The following is a 22,804-nucleotide window of genomic DNA, read 5'->3' as shown; positions in this document are numbered from 1 at the left end:
TGTTCGGAAATGCGACAAGTGTCAGAGGTTCTCCAGGATACCACGAGCAACCCCCAATGAACTAAAGCAGATGCAAAGTCCGTGGCCATTTGTAGTATGGGGAATAGACTTAATCAGGTCTTTGCCCACAGGAAAGGGCGGCGTCCAATACGCCGTGGTGGCTGTTGATTACTTCACGAAGTGGGCTGAAGCTGAGCCACTCGCAACCATAACGACCAAGAAGGTGTTGGATTTTGTGGTAAAAATCATAGTGTGTTGCTATGGATTTCCAAGAAAAATTGTCTCAGACAACGGCACGCAGTTTGATAATAATATGTTCACGGATTTTTGCGAATGACATGGAATTATCAAAAGCTTTTATTCAGTAGCTCATCTGCAGGAAAATGGACAAGTTGAGGATGTCAACAAGACACTGAAGGATACTCTGAAAAAAAAAGGCTTGAAGAAGCAAAATGGGCATGCCCAAAACAGTTACCTGAAGTCCTCTAGTCATATAGAACGTCGCATCGAATAGCAACAGGTCATACTCCATTTTCCTTGGCTTATGGATATGAGGATATGTTGCCTGTTGAATTAGATCCACCATCACATCGACGAATGACATACGATCAAGACACTAATAGCCAGTTATTAATGGAATTTTTGGATTTGGCCGATGAAAGGCGCGAGTAAGCCCAACTCCGAGTAGCAGCTTACCAATAAAAGGTCGCCCGGTATTTCAACTCTAAAGTACGTGAAAGAAAATTTGATGTGGGAGATCTGGTTCTTAGAAGAGTTTTCCTTAACACCCGCGATCAAGCTGCTGGAGTACTCAGACCTAACTGGGAAGGACCCTACCAAATCGAAGAAGTCCTCCATCCAAGAACTTATAAACTTGCTCGCTTAAATGGAGATCTCATTCCTCGTTATTGGAATTGAGAACACCTGCACAAGTACTATCAATAAACAATTCTTCTTAAAGAATTGGCTTGTATTAATTTTACTTCTTACAAGTTTATGAACAATGGTTAGTCAACCTTGTGACTGATCGCTTATAAGTGTAAGATCATATTTTTTATCACTCGTACAGACATGATTGTCCATTTATTACTAGAAATAAAAGGGACTGTGCGTAGCCAGTCAATCTTGCCAACTATTGTGTTTATTACAAGTATTTTCTCATTACATGTGTTGTTTTGCTATAATATCATTCTAAAATCTATATTACGAGCAGTGATGTTCGAACAAGTCTTGGTCAAGGCAAGTGACCGAGGACCTAGAGCTCCTCAATCACTTGGGGGGCATATAAGGTATCTAGGAAGCAAAGCATATCACCAGGTATGTAAACACACGAGAAAAATAAGTGAAAGCATACTATGGTACTTAGAGTATTTTTCAAAATTTTATTTAAATTTTGTTAAATCAAACCAAAGTGTTATTCTAAGTTTGGTCATGCGAACATATGTTATAATAAAATGAAAATATTATAGTGTCGAAAGAGAAAACCTTTTACACTGCGAGCAGTTACTGCTCGGATGTAATTGTCTGTTAAAAGTAAAAGCTGCCCATGCAATAATAAAAATTTAAATTGTCTTGACACTACGAACCGAGGTCCGTATGTCCTGAATTACAAAGATAAATAAAAACAACAAAAATTATGAAGTAGGAGGGTCCTGAGGAGTTTGCTGGTCGACGGAGGCCCCAACTTCCTCTTCAATGCCATCAATGCCCGTAGCCAAGGAGATTTTGGGGGAGGCTGGGACTTTTGCTCTCTCCTCTTCTTCAAAGCGAGCAAGGCACCTGTTTATTTGAGATTGCCTCAGGCATTCAGAGAGATAGCTGAAGTCTGCCTCGCGGTTATGCTTCCAAAACGTGTAGAAGCAATTGAAGGTGGCACCCTTATACCTCTCCAAGTTGCTGACATTGGTCTTCTCGAGCTCTTTGACGCGCTCCTCCAACCCCTCGGTCTCTTTTCTGCTGATGACCAGGTCATCTTGAAGTTTAGAGGCTTCCTTGAAATTAAGCAAAGAAGCCTCCTTGTACTTCTCTTTGGTCTCAATGGCTTTGAGTAAAGTAGCCTGGTGCTGTCTCAGCTCTTCGGCCAACTTAGCCTTCTGTTCGAGCAACTCAGCGTTTTTCTTCTCAGCTGCCCCAAGCTGCTCGGAGTATTTCACCTTGGTTGCCTCAAGTTGCTCGTTATATTTTCCCTCAACTGCTCTGAGCTCCTCAGCATGTCTTTCCTCGAACACCTTAAGTTGCTCGACAATCTTCTTGTCATACTGAGCAGTCTGGGATCTTGAGCGACGCCAGCTGGCGGTCATAGTCAGCATTCCCTGCGATCAAAGAAAGAGTTAAATTAATGGCGGAAAATGACAAGATAAACAAATGAACCTCAGCAAGAAATGGCAACATACACTGGCTATTTCATTCAGCACACGGTTAATTATCTGGTCGACCTCTATGGAGTCGGTACCAATGATGGCCTCTCGGCTGGGTCGATGCCTTGATATTTTGGTCATCCTCTCCTTGGCTAAGCTAAGCGCGATACTCGTCAAGGCGTCTCCTGTTTGATTAGGAGGTGTTTGGTCGACAGGTGCGGGAGGAGGTATCTGGTTGGCAGGTGCCGCAGAATGAGTCTGATCGACAAGAGCTAGGGGAGACGTCTGGTCAAGGGGGGGTCGGAGGAGGTGTGGTTTCCCGAGAAGGAACTGGCATTGGAGGATCCCTGGTCTGAGCTTTTTTCGTCGAGGGGTTCTTGCTGCTCTCGCCTCAATGTGGCCTACTCCCTTTCTTCTTGCTCGAAGGAGCAGCAGGTACAACTTCACTGTAAAGCTCAAATAGATCTTCAGATGACATGGCTGCAAAATTGAAGTGAACAGTCAGATAATGTGGATGGAGATATCTACTAAATCAAGAAAATAAGTTCAAAGAAATTATAAGTAAGATACCCGAGCTACAACTACTGGCTGCTACACTATTTATTGTACTACTGCTACACTCACTCTCTGGCTTGAAGAAGTCTGAATTTAAATTAGGAGAGTATTTAAAGTTACCGTCCCCGTCAAATAAATGACAGGGAATAGGCAAACTGTCTAAGAGTGAAAGGTCAGTACCGTTCTCATCTGGTGATTCAAGAATAGGTTCGGGGTATTCAGCAACCTTCTGTTTGCCCTTTCCTGAAGGAGCAGGGGCAGCAGCTACTCCCGGGGTGCTGGAGGGTTCCTGATAGTCACTCCTGTTGTCCTCATCCTTGGAGGTTGTGACACATCGTGGTGCTGCTCGGGAACTTCTCCACCGGTAGCACTCCCCGCAGTTGTTTCCCTCATATCCTAGTGAGGAGCCAAAAGGCCAACCAGCCTTAGATTATTCTCCGTGACCAGCTCTTTGACACTTTTTTCTATGTCAGTCATGCTGGCCAGGGATGCTACTCGTATCTCCATCTTTGGAGTGGGAGCTGGTTAGTGCCATGGACCTGAAGAATACTAAAATTCTAAGGAATGTGCGAAAAATCTAAAGGAAATTAAACGACCAGTAAATGAAGAATTTACCTCCTTCAGTGAAGGCTAGATTGTTAGCGACCAGATCTTGAGTTAAAAAGTACTCCTGGAAGTACTTTCCCACGTTGGACTTGTGGGTGATCTCACTCAGGAAGGTGCGAGCAGACCCCTGGTGGTAAAAATGGAAGAACCTCGTGTTGTTGTGATTAGGGCTGGACTTGAGATCGAACAGATAGTTGATCTCGTGTGGCGTCGGAACGGGCCACTTCTTATGACTATACAAGATATAGAGAGCAGAAAGCACCCTATACCCGTTTGGTGTTATTTGAAAGGGAGCGACCTCAAAGTAGTTGCCCACCCCTTGGAAAAATGGATGAAGAGGCAAGGTTGCCCCTGCCTCGATATGATATCTCAACCAGGCGCTGTAGGCACCCCCAGGCAAGTTTGCCCACTGGTCGATGGTGGACTTGACTAGGGTTATCCCAAGAAGTCCGTACTTCTTGAGGTAATTCCCTACCATCCTATCTGTGATGTTTCTAGGAGGTACTATGTACCATTCGACTTCTGGTCGAATGACGTCCCTAGGTTGGGCCTTTGTGTTGGATTTCTGGTTGGGAAATGTTTTCAAACTGGGGTCTGGGCGATGGATTTTTAGCTCGAGGAGCAGGTTGTTTGGCAGGAGGAGAGGTTGTTTTCCTTTTCTTTTGGGCGGTGGATTTTACTCGACCTATGTTCGATGGACTGGTTGCAGGTCTATAAGAAGGGGTATGAGAAAAAGGAATCTCCGGGATAAGTAACGACGACTATTCCTGATCTTTGAGAAATTGGGCGAGCAAGTCGCCGTCGATCGGCCTCTCACCTCCCCACGGATCGTGCATGAAAATCTGCGAACAGAGAAGGAGAGATGAGAATCTACGGCCAAAAGACCAAGAAAGCGTAAAAGTTGGAATAACGTTGCTCGTGTATAAAAGTTAAGCTTTTATACGACCAACAACATTCTAACAAAAACACTAAAATTTATGCGAACAGTTTGGAAAATGGATTAAAAAGCAGAAGTGAAAAGTTTTTCAAGAAAAACTTTTCGACTCTGAAAGGGCGGGGAAAACCCAGTTTTTCTACATGCTTAAAAATTGAATTTTTTCTTCAATTTTACGCCCTAAATTAATAGTCCTAATTCCTGAACTGAATCCTAAGCCTCATGAAGTGTTATTTCTTTATCCTATTATGCTCGGACTTACGTACCCATTTACCCCAAACACAGTTTCTTTCAAGAAAATTCAAGAAATCAAGGTCCGAAACAGATATAAAATAGATATTGCATGGCATCTCGGCGACTGAAAAATTCGAGAAACTTACTTGGATAAAGATTGGAGTAAATCTCTGAGACGCTAAGTCAAGTGGCTGGGCAGAAGCTCCGTGGATCGTCAAGATCGTCTAAGTTTCTGGGATTTCTACACCTGGTTCTTCGATGTTCTTAAGGAGAAAGTGAAATGTAAAAAGTAAAAAGTGATTTTGAAGGGTTATTTATATTGGTCGAGGTGCAGTTACCTAGGTAATCCTAAGGGGTAACTTTCCAAGGCATGGGTAAGTGTAATAGCTGTCAAACCATTTTTGGGAAACTGCAATGATATGATTGGTTGCCTTTTTCGAGAAGGCATGGACGACTCTGACAGATTTGACAAGGCATACGAAAGGTCGGTTGTCTAAGTTTACTTTATGCTGGTCGCAGTAAAATAAACTTCGGGGAAAATGTTTACCCAAAAAACGACTCTTGATGACGTGGCAGGATCAACCTACGCGTGACAACTTTAAGAGAAAGAATCCTGTTCGACCATCGACCAGAGATTATCAAGCCTCACGCTTAGGTGCGACCAGTCTGGTCGCATACTTTCATTTACTTCCTTTTGGATATGCAATCTTGTAATATTTGCATTAATTATATTTTCTTTTATTACCATGATACGAAAGTCTTAATTGTAATTAAGGTCCATCGGCCTATGTAACATTCTTGAGCCTATAAATAAGACTCAAATGGCTCAAGGGAGGGGACTTTTTGAACCTTTGATCTTGGGATCCTGAGAGAAGAATATAGGGTGATTTTCACCAAAATTATAATCGTCCCAAGGCTTGTGAAACTCGTAAACCCTAGTTCTTTGATCACAGTGTTGGGATTCAATATCAATAAGAACACTAAGTGGATGTATGTCATTACCATCCAATTGAGGCCGAACCACTATAAATCGTTTGTGTCATTTGCTTTCTACCTGATTTTTCTTCTTGTTTTCATCTCATTTTTTATCGTTTATCTGACTTTGTGTCGTTGACCAATTTGAGAGTCAACAAATATATATAATATGATAATATTTTTAAACATAAATGATAATTTTTTTAATAAAAATAAAAATTATGTATTATATGTTATTATTTTAATGATATTTTATAATATTTAAACTCATATTAATATAATTAGTAAAAAAATTAGGATTTTATATTATTATCATAATATTTTATAATATTTAAATTTATATTAATATAATTATTAAATATCTAGTCTTGTATTATATATTATTATAATAATAATAATTTATAATATTTGAATTTAAATTTATATTAATTTAATTCATAAATATTTATTTTTAACTAGTTTTAAAAATATATTACGTTAAATATTTAAAATAGTTCGTTAAAGTTAATGAAATAAACAGTTAAAAACAATAATTTTCATATATATTTCATTAATATATGAGGAAAATTCAATGGTGTACCACTATTTTGGGTGCATGGTGCACTTTGTTTGTATTTACAGTACTTAGATGATTTTCAACACAATTTTTTTATGATTATATATTATAGTTATTTGTAATATTTTATAATTTTTTTTAGAAATTCTAAATAATTTACAATGTCAATAAATATATTTCAAATTAATTATTTTTTACTCATATAAAAAAATAATGATGCATGCAAGAAATTATTTGCATATTATTTTTTTCTAAATATTTTAAAAATACTCTGTATAATTATAATATATACCATCGTAACCAAGATCAATTAGGAGGTACATTGAACACCAAAAGGGTGCACATAGCAGCACCCTGTATATTATTATTAATTTGAAAAATAGAATTTATACATGAAAAGTGGGATGTTTGGACCACATTTGGTTTTTCTTAATCGGAAAAGATCTCCGAGTGACGTGGCCTTTTCCCCATCAGTACCAAACTATCCAGACCACCCAGCCAGAGCGCCCCCTCTCTCTCTATATCCCTCTTGCACTTTTTCTCTCTCCCCCCATGGGCCTTTTTCTCGTTCTCTCCTCACCACATCCACCACCTCTTCACTTTTTCTAAAATGCACTGCGGAAACACTACGCACCCTCTTTGTCTATGCCATTTGTCCAATTACATTCTTTCCTTTACAAGGCGCACATTAGCGATGGTCGGTATCGCATTTATTTACTCCCGAAAATATATATTTAAAATAATAAAACACAAATATCTGAAAATATCAATAAATAAATAATAACTTTATCATCGGGTTGCTTGATATTTGTAAAGCTTGTACATATATTTTCTTCGGAGGAAACACTTAGGTAGATTTCTCGGATGGCCCGAATTTTACGCGCTGTGTCGGAAGAAGGATTCGCTCTCTGCTAACGTGCGCCGCTCGCCGGAGAGCGATCTGTCTCTGGCCGTTGAGTCTTCGATTGAGGTCTCTTTTGTGGACAGTCTCGATCGATAGAGGAGTTGGAGTTTATTTATTTTTACTCTAATATATATAGTTTTCCATTTATTGGAAGGGTGAATGGATTGGGGTAAGGGAGTGGTCGCGGAGCTTAATGGAGCTGAAAATGGTTTGGAGTGTGAGTGAGTGTACGGACGGATTTGGTCTTCTTTAATGGAGGTTATGTTTCGTAGCTCAGTGTTGGAAACCCTAATCATGAGTTGGAGGGTTACAGATGATGAGAGCGGGAAGAGAAGGCGGCTATTGGATCTTTAATGGAGGTTTACAATTGAGGAGAGTTATATATTGTTGATCGTGTGAATTGGAGCAGTATTGGTGTTGTTGATCGATTTTGATATGGAGCGTAAGCAGCTGAATTTGAACAAAGACTGTGATGGTGTTGCCGGCGGCGAGGGCTGCGGCGGTGGTGGCCCTGGTGATGGATTTATTGATAGGAGCAAAGTGAGGATATTGCTTTGCGACAGCGAGACTAATAGTTCAAAAGAGGTTTTACCACTTCTTTTGAAATGCTCTTATCAGGGTATACATATCAATTTTACTCTTTTTTTATTCTCTATGAACTAGTAAGAAAATTCAATTTGTAATTAGTGTGTATATATGTGTGTATTTATGTAGGGAAAATATTGATAAGCTCTACTTACTATATGTGTGCCTGCTGTGGAGGATCATTTATGATAATAGATTATATATTTCAAATTGGGAAAGAAAATTTTGTCATGGTAGTCGGCAGGGTGCGTACTTAATATATTTGTTTGGTCTACGAATATATAGTTTTTGCTAATTACATCTTGTTGAAACATACTTGCGTAGTTATTATTTTCTATTAGTTAAATTGGCTGTTTTGTTGGCATATTGAATTGCTAAAGAGCTGTGCTCTGTTGAAAGAAAATTTACAGTACGTTACTGTTGTAATTGAGGAAGGGTCCATGAGTTCGTCTTGTGACATTTGGAATAGTGATGCTTTTGATTATTGTGTTTACTTCAATCTTCATCTAGTTTGCTTTATGCTTTCCAAGATGATTCATCTATAGCATTACAACTTTTAATTGTTTGCTCTACAGTGATTTCTGTGAGGACTGCTAGGCAGGTGATTGATGCATTGAATGCAGAGGGGCCTGATATAGACATCATACTTGCTGATCTTGACCTTCCTATGTCCAAAGGCATGAAAATGCTGAAGTACATCACTCGGGATAAAGAGTTGCGACGCATTCCTGTGATCAGTAAGATATCTTGCTGTCAGCATATCCTCTTTACCATACATTGAAATTTCTCTCATCAATGTATAGTGTGCATCTATATTATATCCTCAATGTAGAACTTTTTTGCTTTTTTAGTGATGTCAGCACAAGATGAGATCTCTGTTGTTGTAAAGTGCCTGAGGCTCGGAGCTGCAGACTATCTTGTAAAGCCTTTACGAACTAATGAACTCTTGAACTTGTGGACACACATGTGGAGGCGAAGGCGCATGGTCTGTTTGTGTAATATAATGTGGTTTTTTACCTGCTATCTTAACTTTCATTTATTGGTCTTCATCTCTTGGTCTTGTACTCCTACTTTTTTATCCAATGTACATAGTATGGATATCGTATTGATTCATGGAAGATAAAAGTAGTAATCCTTAAAAATGGTGGCAGAATTTGATGTGCTTTACCTCTAATATTTCTTATTTCTCCCCTGAATATTATAATGTTGGTAACAATGGGGACCGTGCTTTGTATTAGTACTTTTATTTAGCATGAAGCTTAAAGTGGTCCATGCTGATTCCAGGGATCATCCTTTTGCATTTTGTTCATAACTGCCAATAGGGGCCATTATCTGATATAAAATACATACTTGTAAAGCTACGGAGTTTAATTGTTAGCCACAGCCTTTGTTTGTAGCCTCAGTATTGATATACTTGTATATTTCTTTGGCAGCTTGGACTTGCAGAGAAGAACATTTTGAGCTATGAATTTGATCTGGTGGCATCAGACCCTAGTGATGCAAATACCAACAGTACTACTCTATTCTCAGATGACACAGATGACAAGTCACGCAAAAACACCAATGCAGACATGGGAATGTCTTCTCATCAGGAGGATGGAGAAGTAAGTGTACAATAAAGATGAATTTCTAATTCAAATATATTGTATTAAACTGATTCACCACAAGATCATTGGCCTTCCTGATACTGTTTCTTGTTGAAAATCATGTTATTGAATTGACTACTGGATAGGTGAACTGAATAGTTTCATTAATTTTAAATATGCGATAAATGTGTTTCAAGTTTTATTTCTTTTTATTTTAATAATTAATAACACAAGCTCGGACTTTGCATCTTAATGCATCACACAAACTCACTTGCACTACTCATTCATCAGATAATTACTTTGATGCAATCACACAAACACACTTATACACTCATTTGTCAAAGGGGACTACTTGTTGCTTTATGTGTATACCATTTCATAGGTGGTTCCTTTGAAGGAAACAAATCTAAATATCTATAATATGTTTTTTTCCTACTTGTTATACTATGAGAACTAGAGTACCAAATGCTATGTGGGTGATTGCATTGGTGTTTGTTTTTTTAAAAAAATATTTCTCCTCACTACATGTTGCGTATTTTGTGGAAATCATTAATTTCCTTTAATCTCATACATTGATATTGTTCTTTTGTCTTTAGACTGCCGCTACCGCTTCTATAGAGCCTCGTACCAATATATTGGAATATCGATTTGATGTTCAAGGAATTACTAACCTCCAAACAGGTGAGTGAACTGTCACTATGTTGTTTATCTTTGCTAGTGTTATGATGAAAAAAAAGACTTCTGTGGAGCATGGAGCATGAATTTGTTTATATATTTGTGTGATGTGTATGATAAGCTTCCTATATGATTCACATAAATGAGGCATAATAGGAAGAGTTGTATAACAAGGGCAACACTACCTTTTTGGATTGATTAATGTTTGGGTGTCATCTTGGTGGGCCTATGTGAATTTTGCAATATATATGTCTTACGTCCTTTGTGTGAGGGGATATTTTGTGCATGGGAATGTTTTTGAGTTTAAGTAGTTGGTATGTGTGATTGAGGGATTAGTGGAGAGAGAAATCTAGGGGGATAGTTTTTTTTTTATTATTTTGGTGTGGGGGGTAGAGGCCTAGCTCTCGAACAAACTCTATGTATTTTCTATTTATCTAATTCAATACAAGTCTCCATTCCACTTTTCTAGTTCATTCATGCCATTTGGCATCAAAGCACTGATTTTGACTATGGCTTAAATTTTTTTAAAAAAATTGACGCTTGTTTAGACTCAATAGATGAATGCGTGGAGGTCATTTAATGGGGCATGGCATGAACTTCAACATTGTCAAGGATAATTTGAAGAGCATTATTACATTGGAGATGAATTTGGAATCTATACTAAGAAAGTTAGAACTATTGCTATGACGAAAAGGTTTTAGTAGAACATTTTGGCACGATTGATAACAACAACACACATTTGCCACAGAGGAACCTTCCAAACGCTTGATAACTGTGACTGTTCATTGAAGCAAGTTTTGGCAACATCTCCATTTGCATGTGATGGAGAGAAATTTGGCGAATGAATTTTCAAAGTTGAGAGGTATTTCGGTATTTACTTTATGGTGGATGAAGGGAAACGTGTGAGCATGGACAATGATGCCTTAGTGTGTCCCTAGTGGGAACTGGGAAGATGGCCACGGCCCCATTTGGAATTTATTGGATCTCAAGAACCTCTTCTTGGCGTGTCTTTCTCTCCCAACAAGGATGGTTTTACTAAAAGTTCTTAGCTTTTGGTTAGGAGGCTAATATTCAAGAATATCATTGTTACTTTGTAATATTAGCCTTCTCATTGAACAAAGTTCTTAAACATGTCCTGGAGAGTATGTTTATCAATGGGCTATGAACAATAGTTTGGGTCAATGTGTGTGATGAAGCCAATTGGGTTGGTTTGCATCATTGATACAAACCATCATAAGAACATAAACTTACTTCATTGACAATCTAGTGGCACATTGTGCCCGTGTTCTAGCAAGGGAACAAATTACCTTCCTATTTTTAGTCTAAAATTTTTTTGTCATATTATAGTGGGTCCATGCTTAGACTTTCCACTTTAAAATCACCTAGGCAGCTTGTCAGTACTTAATATTTCGGCGATTAGCAAACTTTATGCAGTGAGAAATGCATTTGCTATACTTGCAACGAAAAATACACGGTGGGTCATTGGTGCAAAAATAGCGAAAGAGTTAACCCTTTACGATGAGGAGTAAAATAGGGGAATATACTATGAGTGACAAAGTCAATGACGAGCTGTGTTTGTTTGACTACTCCACATATAATGAAGTTGAAGGGATGAATAGGTAAGCTGAAGGATTTGTCTTCTTCGACCACAGTGCCACTCATAACTATATTTCTATAGACATTTAAAAATTGGGTTAATTATTGGAGACTAGTGGCTATGGAGTTCCCTTGAAAATTGAGTTAGTGTTTGGGGAAAGAAGTCTGGAAAGGTGTAGTGTTGTCTCTTCAATTAAACATACCCTTGGAGACTAGAATAAATTTCATCATGTTATATCTGATGCAAATATTCATCCTAATTGAAGATCTTGCGGGATTGATATCAGCTGTCATGAACACGGATATGAAATATGTGACTAATTTGACTTCACTGATTTTAGCTCAAAAAATGTCTAAAGTGGCATAATTACTTTCTTCTCTGTACTTCAAAAGGTTTATGTGTGCGTTTGTTGATGTTCATCTGTTTGCAAGTTTACTTATGTGTCATAAGATGTGTATTATATTTATAATATTCTTTGATAATATCATGCAGGGAAATTTTCATCTGGCCCAAAAAAGAGTGAATTAAAGATTGGCGAGTCATCTGCCTTTTTTACCTATGTGAAATCCAGCATAATCAAGAACAACTCTCAAGCAGTTGCCCATGTTGAAGCCCATGCTGCCCAACATTTGAGATTTGAGGAGAAACGTCAAGCATGTGATAACATAGTGGTTGTTAATACCCAGGCACATGAAAATGGAGAGGCCTGGGAAAGTTATTCACAAGGAGACGATGTGCCAAGCAGCACTAGTGTCCCTGATTCTCATTCAATGGAGAGATCTTCTACCCCACCTATGCAGAGGGAACTTCCAAAAGGAAATAATTTTTTGAAAGAGAGATTTTCCAATGTGCAAGTGCATCATGAAAATGGAGTGCAAATGCATCAAAGAAATGGACCTCAACATGAGGATTCTAGCATACCTACTCAAGCTGCGTATCCATATTGTATGTCAGGGGTAGTTAATCAAGTTATGATTTCATCATCAGCTCAAATGTGTCAAAAGAATCCCCATGAGTTGCAAAATCATGCTACCACGGTAATGATGCCACAATACAATCATCTTCAGCAATGTCCTCATCTAGCTGGGATGACATCATTCCCCTATTACCCAGTCAGTGTTTGCTTACAGCCCGGTCAGATGGCTACAAATCATTCATGGCCATCTTTTGGAAATTCATCTTCCCCTGAAGTGAAATTAAATAAAATTGATAGAAGAGAGGCTGCATTGATAAAATTTAGGCAAAAAAGGAAGGAGCGCTGTTTTGATAAAAAGATAAGATATGTTAATCGAAAACGACTTGCTGAAAGAAGGCCTCGTGTTCGGGGCCAGTTTGTGAGGAAGGTTAATGGTGTAAATGTGGATCTTAATGGCCAACCTGCTTCTGCGGAATATGACGAGGACGAAGAGGATGATGAGCCGCTTGCATCTATGGATTCTACACCCGAAGAGGGTGGTTCTGGATACTGATGTCTTGTTGCTGGTTGAGGGAGGATGCTTCTATGTCATAAGATGTGACACTTCCTTTTCGCTTGTTTAAATTATCTTGTGGAGTTTTTGCATCTTTACCTGCTCGGCCAGGACCTGGGGCGGCATGAATTTAGAATGCATCATTGAGAGGGGAACTCAGATGAGTTGAATGTGTTTGGAAGCAAATGAAGGAAATCGAATTTTGGGATGCTTAAGTTGCACCAGGTAAGAGTTCTCGAACCATATATTCCCTGCAAAATGTTGTATGATTCAGAAATCGTCCATGCTGTAATTGCAAATAGTTTGCTCTCGAATCATATCCATATGTTCAAAAATCTAAGCAAGGAGATGCTTTTTCTTCCCATTCTTACTGACAAACTGTCGAAATTTCCCAAATGCATAGAATTTTATATTGTAATGAGTTTCATCTTAGTGAAACATATGGAATTTAAGGTTATATTTTTGTTTCGCCCTTCTTATCTATAGTTGTAGCTTAGCCTGTATGGAACGAACTTGTTCAAACGAAGATCCATCTTTAGCTAAATATAATATACATTTATATAACTCTTTCAAATGATTAGTATCGAATTTAAAAAGATTGTGTATAGTGGATGTGGAATGAAATATATGCACCCAGTCTTTGTCAAATTTATATATATATATTTATATTGTATACTAGTGAAATAGACGTGCCTTGCAGCCCGATTAATTATTCAATATAGTATTTATATAGAGAAAATATTTTATAAACCGGTTTACAATATTGGAATTATATTAAGAAAGACCATGAAAAAAAAACCACAAGTTATCTAGTCGATATGGTCAAAGTATAGATAATATGAAACTTAAGAGTTAACTATTTTAACAAAAGGTGTACATGTAGATAGGAAGAAATTTAAGAGTTGACTAATTTAATATTAGCTTATATGTACGTAGAAGCTAGGACAAAAGTAAACATCTAGTTAATAGTATGACAGGGTTTGGTTCTATTAATTCTGAAATAGCTGAGCATTCAGTAGTGACAAATTGGTCCCAAAATGTTAAGATTACTGGTTTCAGCCCGAGTAATACATGGAAAATTATAAAGAAGTCCTATGAGATTTTTCTTATGTAAAGGGAAGAATTTTTTTTTTACTTTTACTCTATTGATAAAGATAGCCTCTTGTATTTCTTGCAGCCCATTTTTTGTGTGGGTCACTTTCTTCGGATGAACGCATATGAAAACAGCAGCAATATCTGTACGAATGAAGTTTTATATCTCAAAATGTGTAGTACATGAGAAAAGATGAAAGAAATTGAAAATAATTGTGTTTCAAATATACTTATACAATCGAAACGATCCATATTTTGTTGGAGATTGGCAAATGTAGTGAGTTCGTAAGATGGAGAAAAATTTATCTCATCTTTTTCAGGAATTTCTTCAACTAACTTATATAATCAGCTCAAAATTATTATCAACAATACATTTAATTTTTCTACTTTTTTATGATTTTTTGATTTGGAAGTTTATATTTATAGAATTTTCTTTTTTATAAATTTGAAAAAATATATAATTATGTCATAGTTATGTTTTCTTTGATTTTAAAGATAATTTTATTTTTTTAATATTTTATTTTTTCCTTCATTTTTTAATTAGTTTTCACTTATTTTTTTTTTATCTACCAATCTTTTCCTTTATCATTTCTTTACTTCTATTTTTCCATTCTTCTTCTTTTCATTTTTATTCATTTTGTTGATGCCGTTTTTCGTCAACTTAAAACGTAGAGCCATTAAACAATAGGAACTATGACGCAGATGAAAATACAGTAAAACAACAAGAATTTTACGTGGTTCAGCAGTTAACTTTGCCTAGTCCACGAGTCAATTTTATTAAGACTTTGAAAATTTCAGGAAATCCTTCAGGGGTGAATTATCCAGAGATTCTCTCAAGATATCAAAAATTCGTCCCTTACAAATGTTTATGATCTCTCTATTTATAGAGGGTTTTCAGAGTTCATTCCCACATATTTCGGGAAGATACTCCTATTTATTAATGAAAATAATGATATTAAATTCTGTAACTCCTATATACAAGGAAACGTCTCCTGAAGACCAGGGGGCATATAACAGACTTGTTAATATCCCTTTAATGTTGGGAAGTTACAACAATAGATATCTTTTAAATGCGTGAACTGCGTCTCATCAGATGACCCACTAAGTTATTCGAGGTCGGCAATCAGCATCATGCCGGGCCAGGTCTATAGATAAGTTATGAGCTAGGCACCTTTCCCCAAGACCAGCTCAGAGCGGGTAAATACCACTAAGGCTGTCACACTGCGAGCTTATACTCATGCCAAGCTCGGGCTACTTGATCCGCAGACACCCGACATCGGGCATATCCCAATGCTAAGCTCTTTCGAGCTCAGAAGAACTTCGAGGTTAAAAAATGTCTTCGAGGTTGCCATCTTGATTCGAGGGTTCGACATCTGGGTCATGCACATGCGTTTAAGATATTTCGAGCTCGCAATTGACTAGTCCAGCTTTCGAGATCACAATCTCGGGTCTCGAAATCTGGGTGTAACATCTTGCCCCCTCAAAAGTATTAGTTCGAATCCTATGAGAAGGAAACTTTTGAACTACTTCCTTCGGGAACCGTTCCGTCACACACTTGAGTATGGACACGCGTCAGCTAGATATTGCTTACTCAAGGTACTCGAGTACCTTGAAACTCTGCCCATGATCGTTCGCCTGCCAACTTTATGGTACCATCGTGTCATTTGTCCCTGGCCGTCGGATCTGATATGGAATCTGGCCAATGGCTCAGATTAATTCAACTTTTACAATCCCTGAGGGTCTATAAATATATCCCCTTTCATCTTCTCCATTTTTTCTTCACGTTCAACTTCTCAAAGAGAAAAAACCAGACATTTTTTGCCTAGTTCTTACATGTTCTCCAAGCCGAGAAGACAAAGCACAGTCAGGCTTTTTGACTCAGTGAGGTCGTACTTGCAGCCGCTCGTTCGCTCATCCATTTCTCTGTTTCCTTCGATTGCATTGTGTAAGTTTTCGGTTTATGGATTTTTTACGTTATACATGTACGTTTTTTTTTGTATGCTTTTGCCTCTGTTACTGTGCAGGCGAGATGGGCTTCGACCTTGATAACATCTTGGACAGTGGCGGGGCCAAAAGAAGCAAACGCCCGAGAGGCTCACGGAAGTCTGAGCGTCTCACCAAGGTCCTTAAGAGGACTAAAAAGACACCTCCTCCACCAGCTCCGTCTGCTATGAGCTCGGCTGTGGAGCCGACTCCTCAGGTCAGAGCGTCCACTACGGTCGAGCTCCAACCTCCCATCATGGTTCACTCAACACTCGGCCCACCTCTGAAAAAACCCTCGGCTTCCACAACACGCAAGTTGTCAGTTTCTACTCACATCGATGAATATGTAGTTGACAATGCAGCTGGATCCCATGGGGCTTCGCTCGGCTCGGACATTCTGTCTCGAGTGGGCCAGAGCTTTAGTGGCTTTGACACTCCTCATTGGAAGTTTTTGAACAACGCCCGAGACTGCAATACACTTTACGAGAAGAGTGTCGAGCTTACTGTCGCGGTAACCTTTCTTTTCTCGCTATCAGCTGTATTTACAGTCGGTCCATATGCTAATGTTGATTTCTTTGTATGCCAGGCTCTTGCCGTCTCTGCTCAGCTCAATTATAAGCTGAACAACGAGATCCACTCAAGTAGGTCCTATGCTCAGGAGGCGAAGGATCTTCAGCTCAAACTAAATGACGAGCTCAAGGCAACAAAAGCCAAGGTGGAGACAGGAGCTGAGGAGCTGAGGGCCAAGTCTTCCAAGCTTGAAAAGCTGAATGCCCGGCTCCCGGAGCTTGAAGAGGAGAATGCTCGGGTCAAGGAGACCAACGCCAAGCTTGAAGAAGAGAAGGCCGCCACTTTCGAGATCATGGAAGGCGAAAAGAGTCGTCTTCTCGAGGAGTTTAAGGAGAAGAAGGACCGGGCAATCGACATGGCCATGTATAGAATCTGGGCCAACAATGTCGACCTCGACACCAGCTTCTTAGGCCCTCTTGAAGCGAAGCTCGTGGCTCAATGGCAGGCTCGACTGGATGATGAGGAGACTGCGCGAGATAAGGCGGAGAGAGCCAGAGGGAACGCTGATGCTGAGAAGGCCAAGGAGAATGCTCCTTCTTAATTCTTGCCTCGGGGCTGTGTCCCTTTGAATCTTTTGTAAGAGTCCTTTCATATATTTTGTTTTTTGTTTTTTATGCCCATGGGGCCGAGACAATTTTATAGCTCGTGAAGGAGCTGGTATTACTTTTTTGAACTTACTTTAATATATTTTCTTTACATTTCTTGAGCCGAAATATTTTGCACAATTTAAATTAAAGTGTCATATATGCCTGTTTGCATTCATGCACAGTTTGCTCGAATTATCCACTTCCGATCTCGTTATTTGTCAAGGTCGGATATTACTTTTACCATGCACCCGAAAGTACTTATATGGTGTGTAATGCATATGGTTTAGTGGTATCTTACTTTTTAGTTGCTTTTTCTCGTCCTCGGTTAGCTCTCCGAGGTTATGAGGTCGAAACTATTGTTTTGCAAGATACTCCAGCCTCGATCTTGACTTAGCACGAAGTGGGTTATGTTCCAACTTATTGCCGATTAGTTTTTAGCCGGTTTGTTCCAAACATATTAAGATCGTGTTAGGTTTGTAATCCATACACTTATATTTTTAATCTAGTTTGCATATTTGGTTACATCCAAACATTTTTATCTTTTTGACAGTTTGGTTATATCCAAACTTATCTCATTTCGCGCATTTGGTTATATCCAAACACTTGTATGTTTTTGACAGTTTGGTTATATCCAAACAGTTATATGCGTTTCATATATGCTATTTTATTTTTTCAAGCTGATGGTATATGTACCACTGATGCCCCCTTAATATCCTATGAGTGTGACCATAGGTTATTAAATTAAGAGAGATTGCAAAAAATACAGCGTATTAAACGAAATCAAACTTTATTTGAAAAAATCCAAAAATAGAAAAACAGTACAGATAAACAAGCACGGTTATAGGCAACATCCTTCCTATACTATTGATAGTAAGGTCGTAGGTGTTTGCCATTCCATGCTCGTGGTACTAGACTTCCATCCAATCTTGCCAACTTGTACACACCGGGTCGGATGACTGACTCTATCTGATAGGGTCCTTCCCAATTTGGCCCAAGCACGTCAGCTGCTAAATCCCATGTTGCCAAGAATACACGCCTTAGCACCAAATCTCCCACGCCAAATTTTTGATCCCTAACTCTTTTGTTGAAGTACCGGGTAGCTCGCTGTTGGTATGCAACATTTTTTAATCGGGCTTCGTTCCTTCTTTCTTCGATCAGGTCAAGAGTTTCTTCGAGCTGAGAATGGTTCAAGGTTTGATCATAAGTGAGGGCTCGAATTGTGGGAATTTCGACCTCGATTGGCAACATAGCCTCGCAACTGTACGCCAGAGAGAACGAGGTATGCCCTATTGATGTACGGGCCGTGGTCCTATATCCCCATAGGACTTGGGGCAATTCTTCGGGCCATCTTCCTTTAGCTTCTTCCAACTTTTTCTTCAGCGAACTTTTTAGGGTCTTGTTTACAGCTTCGACTTGGCCATTCGCCTGGGGATGGGCCACTGACGAGAAGCTCTTTATTATTCCATTTTTTTTCGCAAATGTTGGTAAATAGATCGCTGTCGAACTGGGTTCCGTTATCGGACACAATCTTCCTCGGCATCCCATATCGACATATACTCATGGCAAGCTCGGGCTACTTGATCCGCAGACATCCGACATCGGGCATATCCCGATGCTAAGCTCTTTCGAGCTCAGAAAGAACTTCGAGGTTAAAAAATGTCTTCGAGGTTGCCATCTTGATTCGAGGGTTCGACATCTGGGTCATGCACATGCGTTTAAGATGTTTCAAGCTCGCAATTGATGAGTCCAGCTTTTGAGATCACAATCTCGGGTCTCGAAATCTAGGTGTAACACATTTATCTATTTTTTTTTCTTTCATTTGTTTTTTTCATATTTTTTTTTTCAGTTTTCTCGTTTTTTCATATTTTTCCTTCTATTTTCTTCATTTTTTGTATTTTTGTTTTCCTTTTTTCACACATATGAGCTTTTTTTTTTCTTTTTTTCTTCCATTTTTTTCTACCAATTTTTTCATTCATTTTTTTTCTTTCCATTTTGTCATTATTTTTCTTCTTCTTCTTTTCCTTTTTATTCATTCATCTATTTTTTTTCATCATTTCTTTTGTTTAGTTTTTTTTCATATTATTTTAGTCTTCTTTCCTCAATTTTTCCATTTTTTCTTCATTTTTTGTACTTATTATTTTCTCATTCCATTTTTCCCTTTTTTTCACACATATATTTTAACATTACATAATTATTTTACTATTTTTTATTATATTTTATTATTGTAATTTTTTTTTATAATTTTTTCCACTATATGTAAAAAAATTCAAATCAATTTTTTCAGCATTTTCTTTTTATTGTAACCCTTATAGGAACACCCAAAATTTGAAAGAAAACTAATAAAAATATGAAAACATGAATGGGTAACCAGTTACCTCGATGAGAACATTCAAATCAAGAAAAAAAATATATAAAAATGTGAATGGGTAACCAGTTATCCTAGTGGCAACATCCAAATTTGGAAAAAAAATATATGACAACTTGAATGGGTAACTAGTAACCCTGACAGAAACATCCAAATTCAGAAAGAAAAAAATAGATATGAAAACGTGAATGGGTAAACAGTTACCCTGATGGGAACATTCAAATCCGAAGAAAAAAAATCTGATGAAAATGTGAATGGGTAACCAGTTACACTAGTGCGAACATCCAAATTTGGAAAAAAAATTAGGTATGAAAACTTGAATGGATAACTAGTAACCCTGATAGGAACATCCAAATTTGGGTAGAAAAAAATAGATATAAAAAACATGAATGGGTAACTAGTTACCCTGATGTAAACATTCAATTTTGAAAAGAAAAAAAACTGATATGAAAACGTGAATGAGTACCTGATTACCCTGATGGAAACATCCAAATTTAAAAACAAAAATTCATATGTGCTTACCCAAAAACGGACTACCTGATGTACACGCGGGATGCACGTGGCAATTTTAAGTAAGTATAATCTGTTCGACCATCAACCATAAAAGAATTAGCTCATCAGACATCATAGTTATGGGCAACCAGTCTGGTCGCATATATTCATTTATTTCCTTCAGATATGTGATCTTGTAATTACATATTGATTTTAATTTCAATTATTATTTAGATACGTCTGTATTAAATATAATTAAGGCCCATTGGCCCATGAAAAACACCTTGAGCCTATAAATAAGAATTAAATGGCTCAAGAGAGGGGACTTTTTGCTTTTTGAACTTTTGAGCTTCGGGATTCTAAGAGAGAAAAAGAGTGTTGTTATCCACCACAATTGTATTTGTTTGAGATCTGGTGAAACTCGTGAACCCTAGTTCATTGATCACTGTTCTTGAAATTCTACATTAATAAAAACACTAAGTGGATGTAGGTCATTACCATTTGATTGGGGCTGAACTACTATAAATTGTCAGTGTCGTTTATCTTTTCATCTTGATTTTCATCTCCTTTTCATCTTATTTTCTATCGTTTTATCTGACTCCGTGTCGTTGACCATTTCGAGGGTCAACAATATGATAACTGGTTACCTATGTTACTAAAATCATAGTTACTTCTTTTTCATTTTTTAATGAAGTGTTCTTCATCTTTTTCTTTCAAATTTGATGTTTTCTTTTTCATATTTAATATGAGTAACCCGTCACCCCTCTTATGATAACTGGTTACCCCTCTTATGGAAGAAGTTACTCATCTTAGGGTAACTGGTTACCCCTCCTGGTACATGTTATTTAACCCAACTCTAGGATTTTGTTTTTACATAACTGTCAAAGATCAATCAAGTAATTGGTTACCTTACCCAGGATTTAAAAAAAGAAACGTACAATTTAAAAAAAAAAGGAAAAAATGTTTATAATAAATAAAAAAATTAATAAGCACAATTCATATTACCAAAAAAAAAATTGCAAAACAACCAAAGAAAAATTAATATAAAATTAGTAATATAAAAATAATATAAAAAAAACAAATAAGCTAAAAAAATAATAATGAAATTAAAAACATACCCTTCCAAATTAATAAAACTTTGATTAAGAGTAAACTATGGCATAAACCAACTTTTATACAAAAATATGGAAAAATAAATCCATAAAAGAGAAAATTCTTAAAAAAAAAACCATAGATTAACTTTTTTTTTTTGAAAAAAACCATATTTTGCACACTATTAAAAATGCCATATAAAATGTAATTTCTTTGTGAGGTAATCAAGGATTCTTTGAAGGTTGCAATATCATTATCATAAATTGTGGTTTGTACATAATTTCTCTATACAAAATAGAACAAAATTTCAAAATTAAAACATATTTGACAGATACACACTACAGAAAACTTGATATTTAGTCCCAACTAAAAAATACTTGTCACTAAATATACTTATAGTCATAATTTGTGACAAATTATACTTTAGTCACAACAAATTATTTGTGGCAATAATTAAAAATTTTAAATCTATAATTTTTAAAAGGTCACAACATTTTGTTGTGACTAAAGTACATTTAGTTGCAATCAATAAATTTTTATGACTAATATTTGTGACTAATTGATGTTTAGTTACTACTTTAATTTGTTATCACTAACAATTTTCTTTTAGTGACAGGTATTTCTACATTTATGACTAATTTTTTTTAAAATAAAATATAAAATATATGGCAAGGGGCCAACTCTCTGTTTTTGTGACACATGAATCAATTTAAGTGCTTCTGTATACCAAGATAGTGAGTTTTAGAATCATTGAGCACTGTTTTTTACCAAGTCTTACATATATGCACTCATCTCGTTAGAGTCTCTCAACGTAGGCATATCTCTATATTTTTACTTTTTTAGGGATTGTTTTTGTGTACGTTTTTCTAGTCATTTGATCTATGTCTTCCTAATTTGAAGTAGCTTGTTACACAATAGATCAAAAAGACAAGCTACAAGCTTGTGGTTTGCTCCTGCAAGTTCTGAGTATTGAGTCTTGGTGCCTTCATAGTAGTTGTTTTCTAGGTATTTCATAAGAAAATAAGGCTTCTTAAATTTGTTTGTTTTCAACTAAGCCAGGTTCTCTTTTTTGGGCAGATTCACATTTGTTGTGCAGTGTTTTGTTTCAAAAGTCTGTGCAATCAGAACTTTAAGGCTGTCAATCTGTTACTTCTTTGTATGTTGACCAGATTCCTGTACATAAATGGAAGATGTAGCAGTGGCTTCCCTCGTTAATAATGAGAGGACTTTGACTTTCATTGATGTTGTGTTTATACTCATTTGATGATGATTCATTGTTACTATTTGTATTCAGGTTTGAAAGATTTGGTGTTGGACGTGTGTGATTCTTGTTTCAAGCAGCAAAGGAAAATGTCTGTTTATTACACAACATTTAATTGAATAATACATGAATGGATAAGAGTTGGATGCGAAATCAAAATAGACTAAGTCATGAGTATGAAAAAGGAGTTAAATCATTTCTTGATTTTGCATTTTCACACAATGAATTGAATGATTTGATCTCTTGTCCTTGCGTGAAATGCAATAATGGCTTGTTTAAAACTAGGAAAGATGTTGAGGATGATTTGATCATACATGGAATTCAAAAGA

General features: G+C 37.1%; 3 protein-coding genes across 3 annotated transcripts; 2 read left to right on the top strand and 1 right to left on the bottom strand.

Moving 5' to 3' along the window:
* Positions 1–1,634: 1,634 nt before the first annotated feature.
* On the bottom strand, positions 1,635–2,300 carry LOC133832393 (uncharacterized). The gene has a single exon (XM_062262743.1). The coding sequence runs from the start codon at positions 2,298–2,300 to the stop codon at positions 1,635–1,637; it is 666 nt and encodes a 221-aa protein (XP_062118727.1).
* A 4,933-nt stretch (positions 2,301–7,233) lies between these two features.
* LOC133830652 (two-component response regulator-like APRR1) lies at positions 7,234–13,597 on the top strand. Its single transcript, XM_062260671.1, has 6 exons — positions 7,234–7,740; positions 8,282–8,443; positions 8,558–8,691; positions 9,140–9,310; positions 9,889–9,973; positions 12,057–13,597. Exons 1-6 carry the CDS (start codon positions 7,557–7,559, stop codon positions 13,031–13,033), a joined length of 1,713 nt encoding a protein of 570 aa, XP_062116655.1. The 5' UTR covers positions 7,234–7,556; the 3' UTR covers positions 13,034–13,597.
* Positions 13,598–14,847: 1,250 nt separating this feature from the next.
* Positions 14,848–17,640, top strand: LOC133829082 (uncharacterized). Its single transcript, XM_062259017.1, has 2 exons — positions 14,848–16,619; positions 16,695–17,640. The coding sequence occupies exons 1-2, from the start codon at positions 16,086–16,088 to the stop codon at positions 17,217–17,219; spliced, it is 1,059 nt and encodes a 352-aa protein (XP_062115001.1). The 5' UTR covers positions 14,848–16,085; the 3' UTR covers positions 17,220–17,640.
* The last annotated feature ends 5,164 nt before the right edge of the window (positions 17,641–22,804 follow it).

Source organism: Humulus lupulus, chromosome 4 (assembly GCF_963169125.1).
Source record: "Humulus lupulus chromosome 4, drHumLupu1.1, whole genome shotgun sequence".
Taxonomy (NCBI): Eukaryota; Viridiplantae; Streptophyta; class Magnoliopsida; order Rosales; family Cannabaceae; genus Humulus; species Humulus lupulus.
Note: the sequence above shows the minus strand (reverse complement) of the source record. Positions and strands in the feature narration are given on the sequence as shown.

Excerpts from the sequence above, each read along its gene's own strand:
- LOC133829082 (XM_062259017.1), top strand. The coding sequence starts at position 16,086 with ATGGATTTTTTACGTTATACATGTACGTTTTTTTTTGTATGCTTTTGC. Across the intron at positions 16,620-16,694 it reads GTGTCGAGCTTACTGTCGCG|GCTCTTGCCGTCTCTGCTCA; the intron begins GTAACCTTTCTT and ends TTTGTATGCCAG.
- LOC133830652 (XM_062260671.1), top strand. The coding sequence starts at position 7,557 with ATGGAGCGTAAGCAGCTGAATTTGAACAAAGACTGTGATGGTGTTGCC. Across the intron at positions 7,741-8,281 it reads TTTGAAATGCTCTTATCAGG|TGATTTCTGTGAGGACTGCT; the intron begins GTATACATATCA and ends TTTGCTCTACAG. Across the intron at positions 8,692-9,139 it reads TGTGGAGGCGAAGGCGCATG|CTTGGACTTGCAGAGAAGAA; the intron begins GTCTGTTTGTGT and ends TTTCTTTGGCAG.
- LOC133832393 (XM_062262743.1), bottom strand. The coding sequence starts at position 2,300 with ATGACCGCCAGCTGGCGTCGCTCAAGATCCCAGACTGCTCAGTATGAC.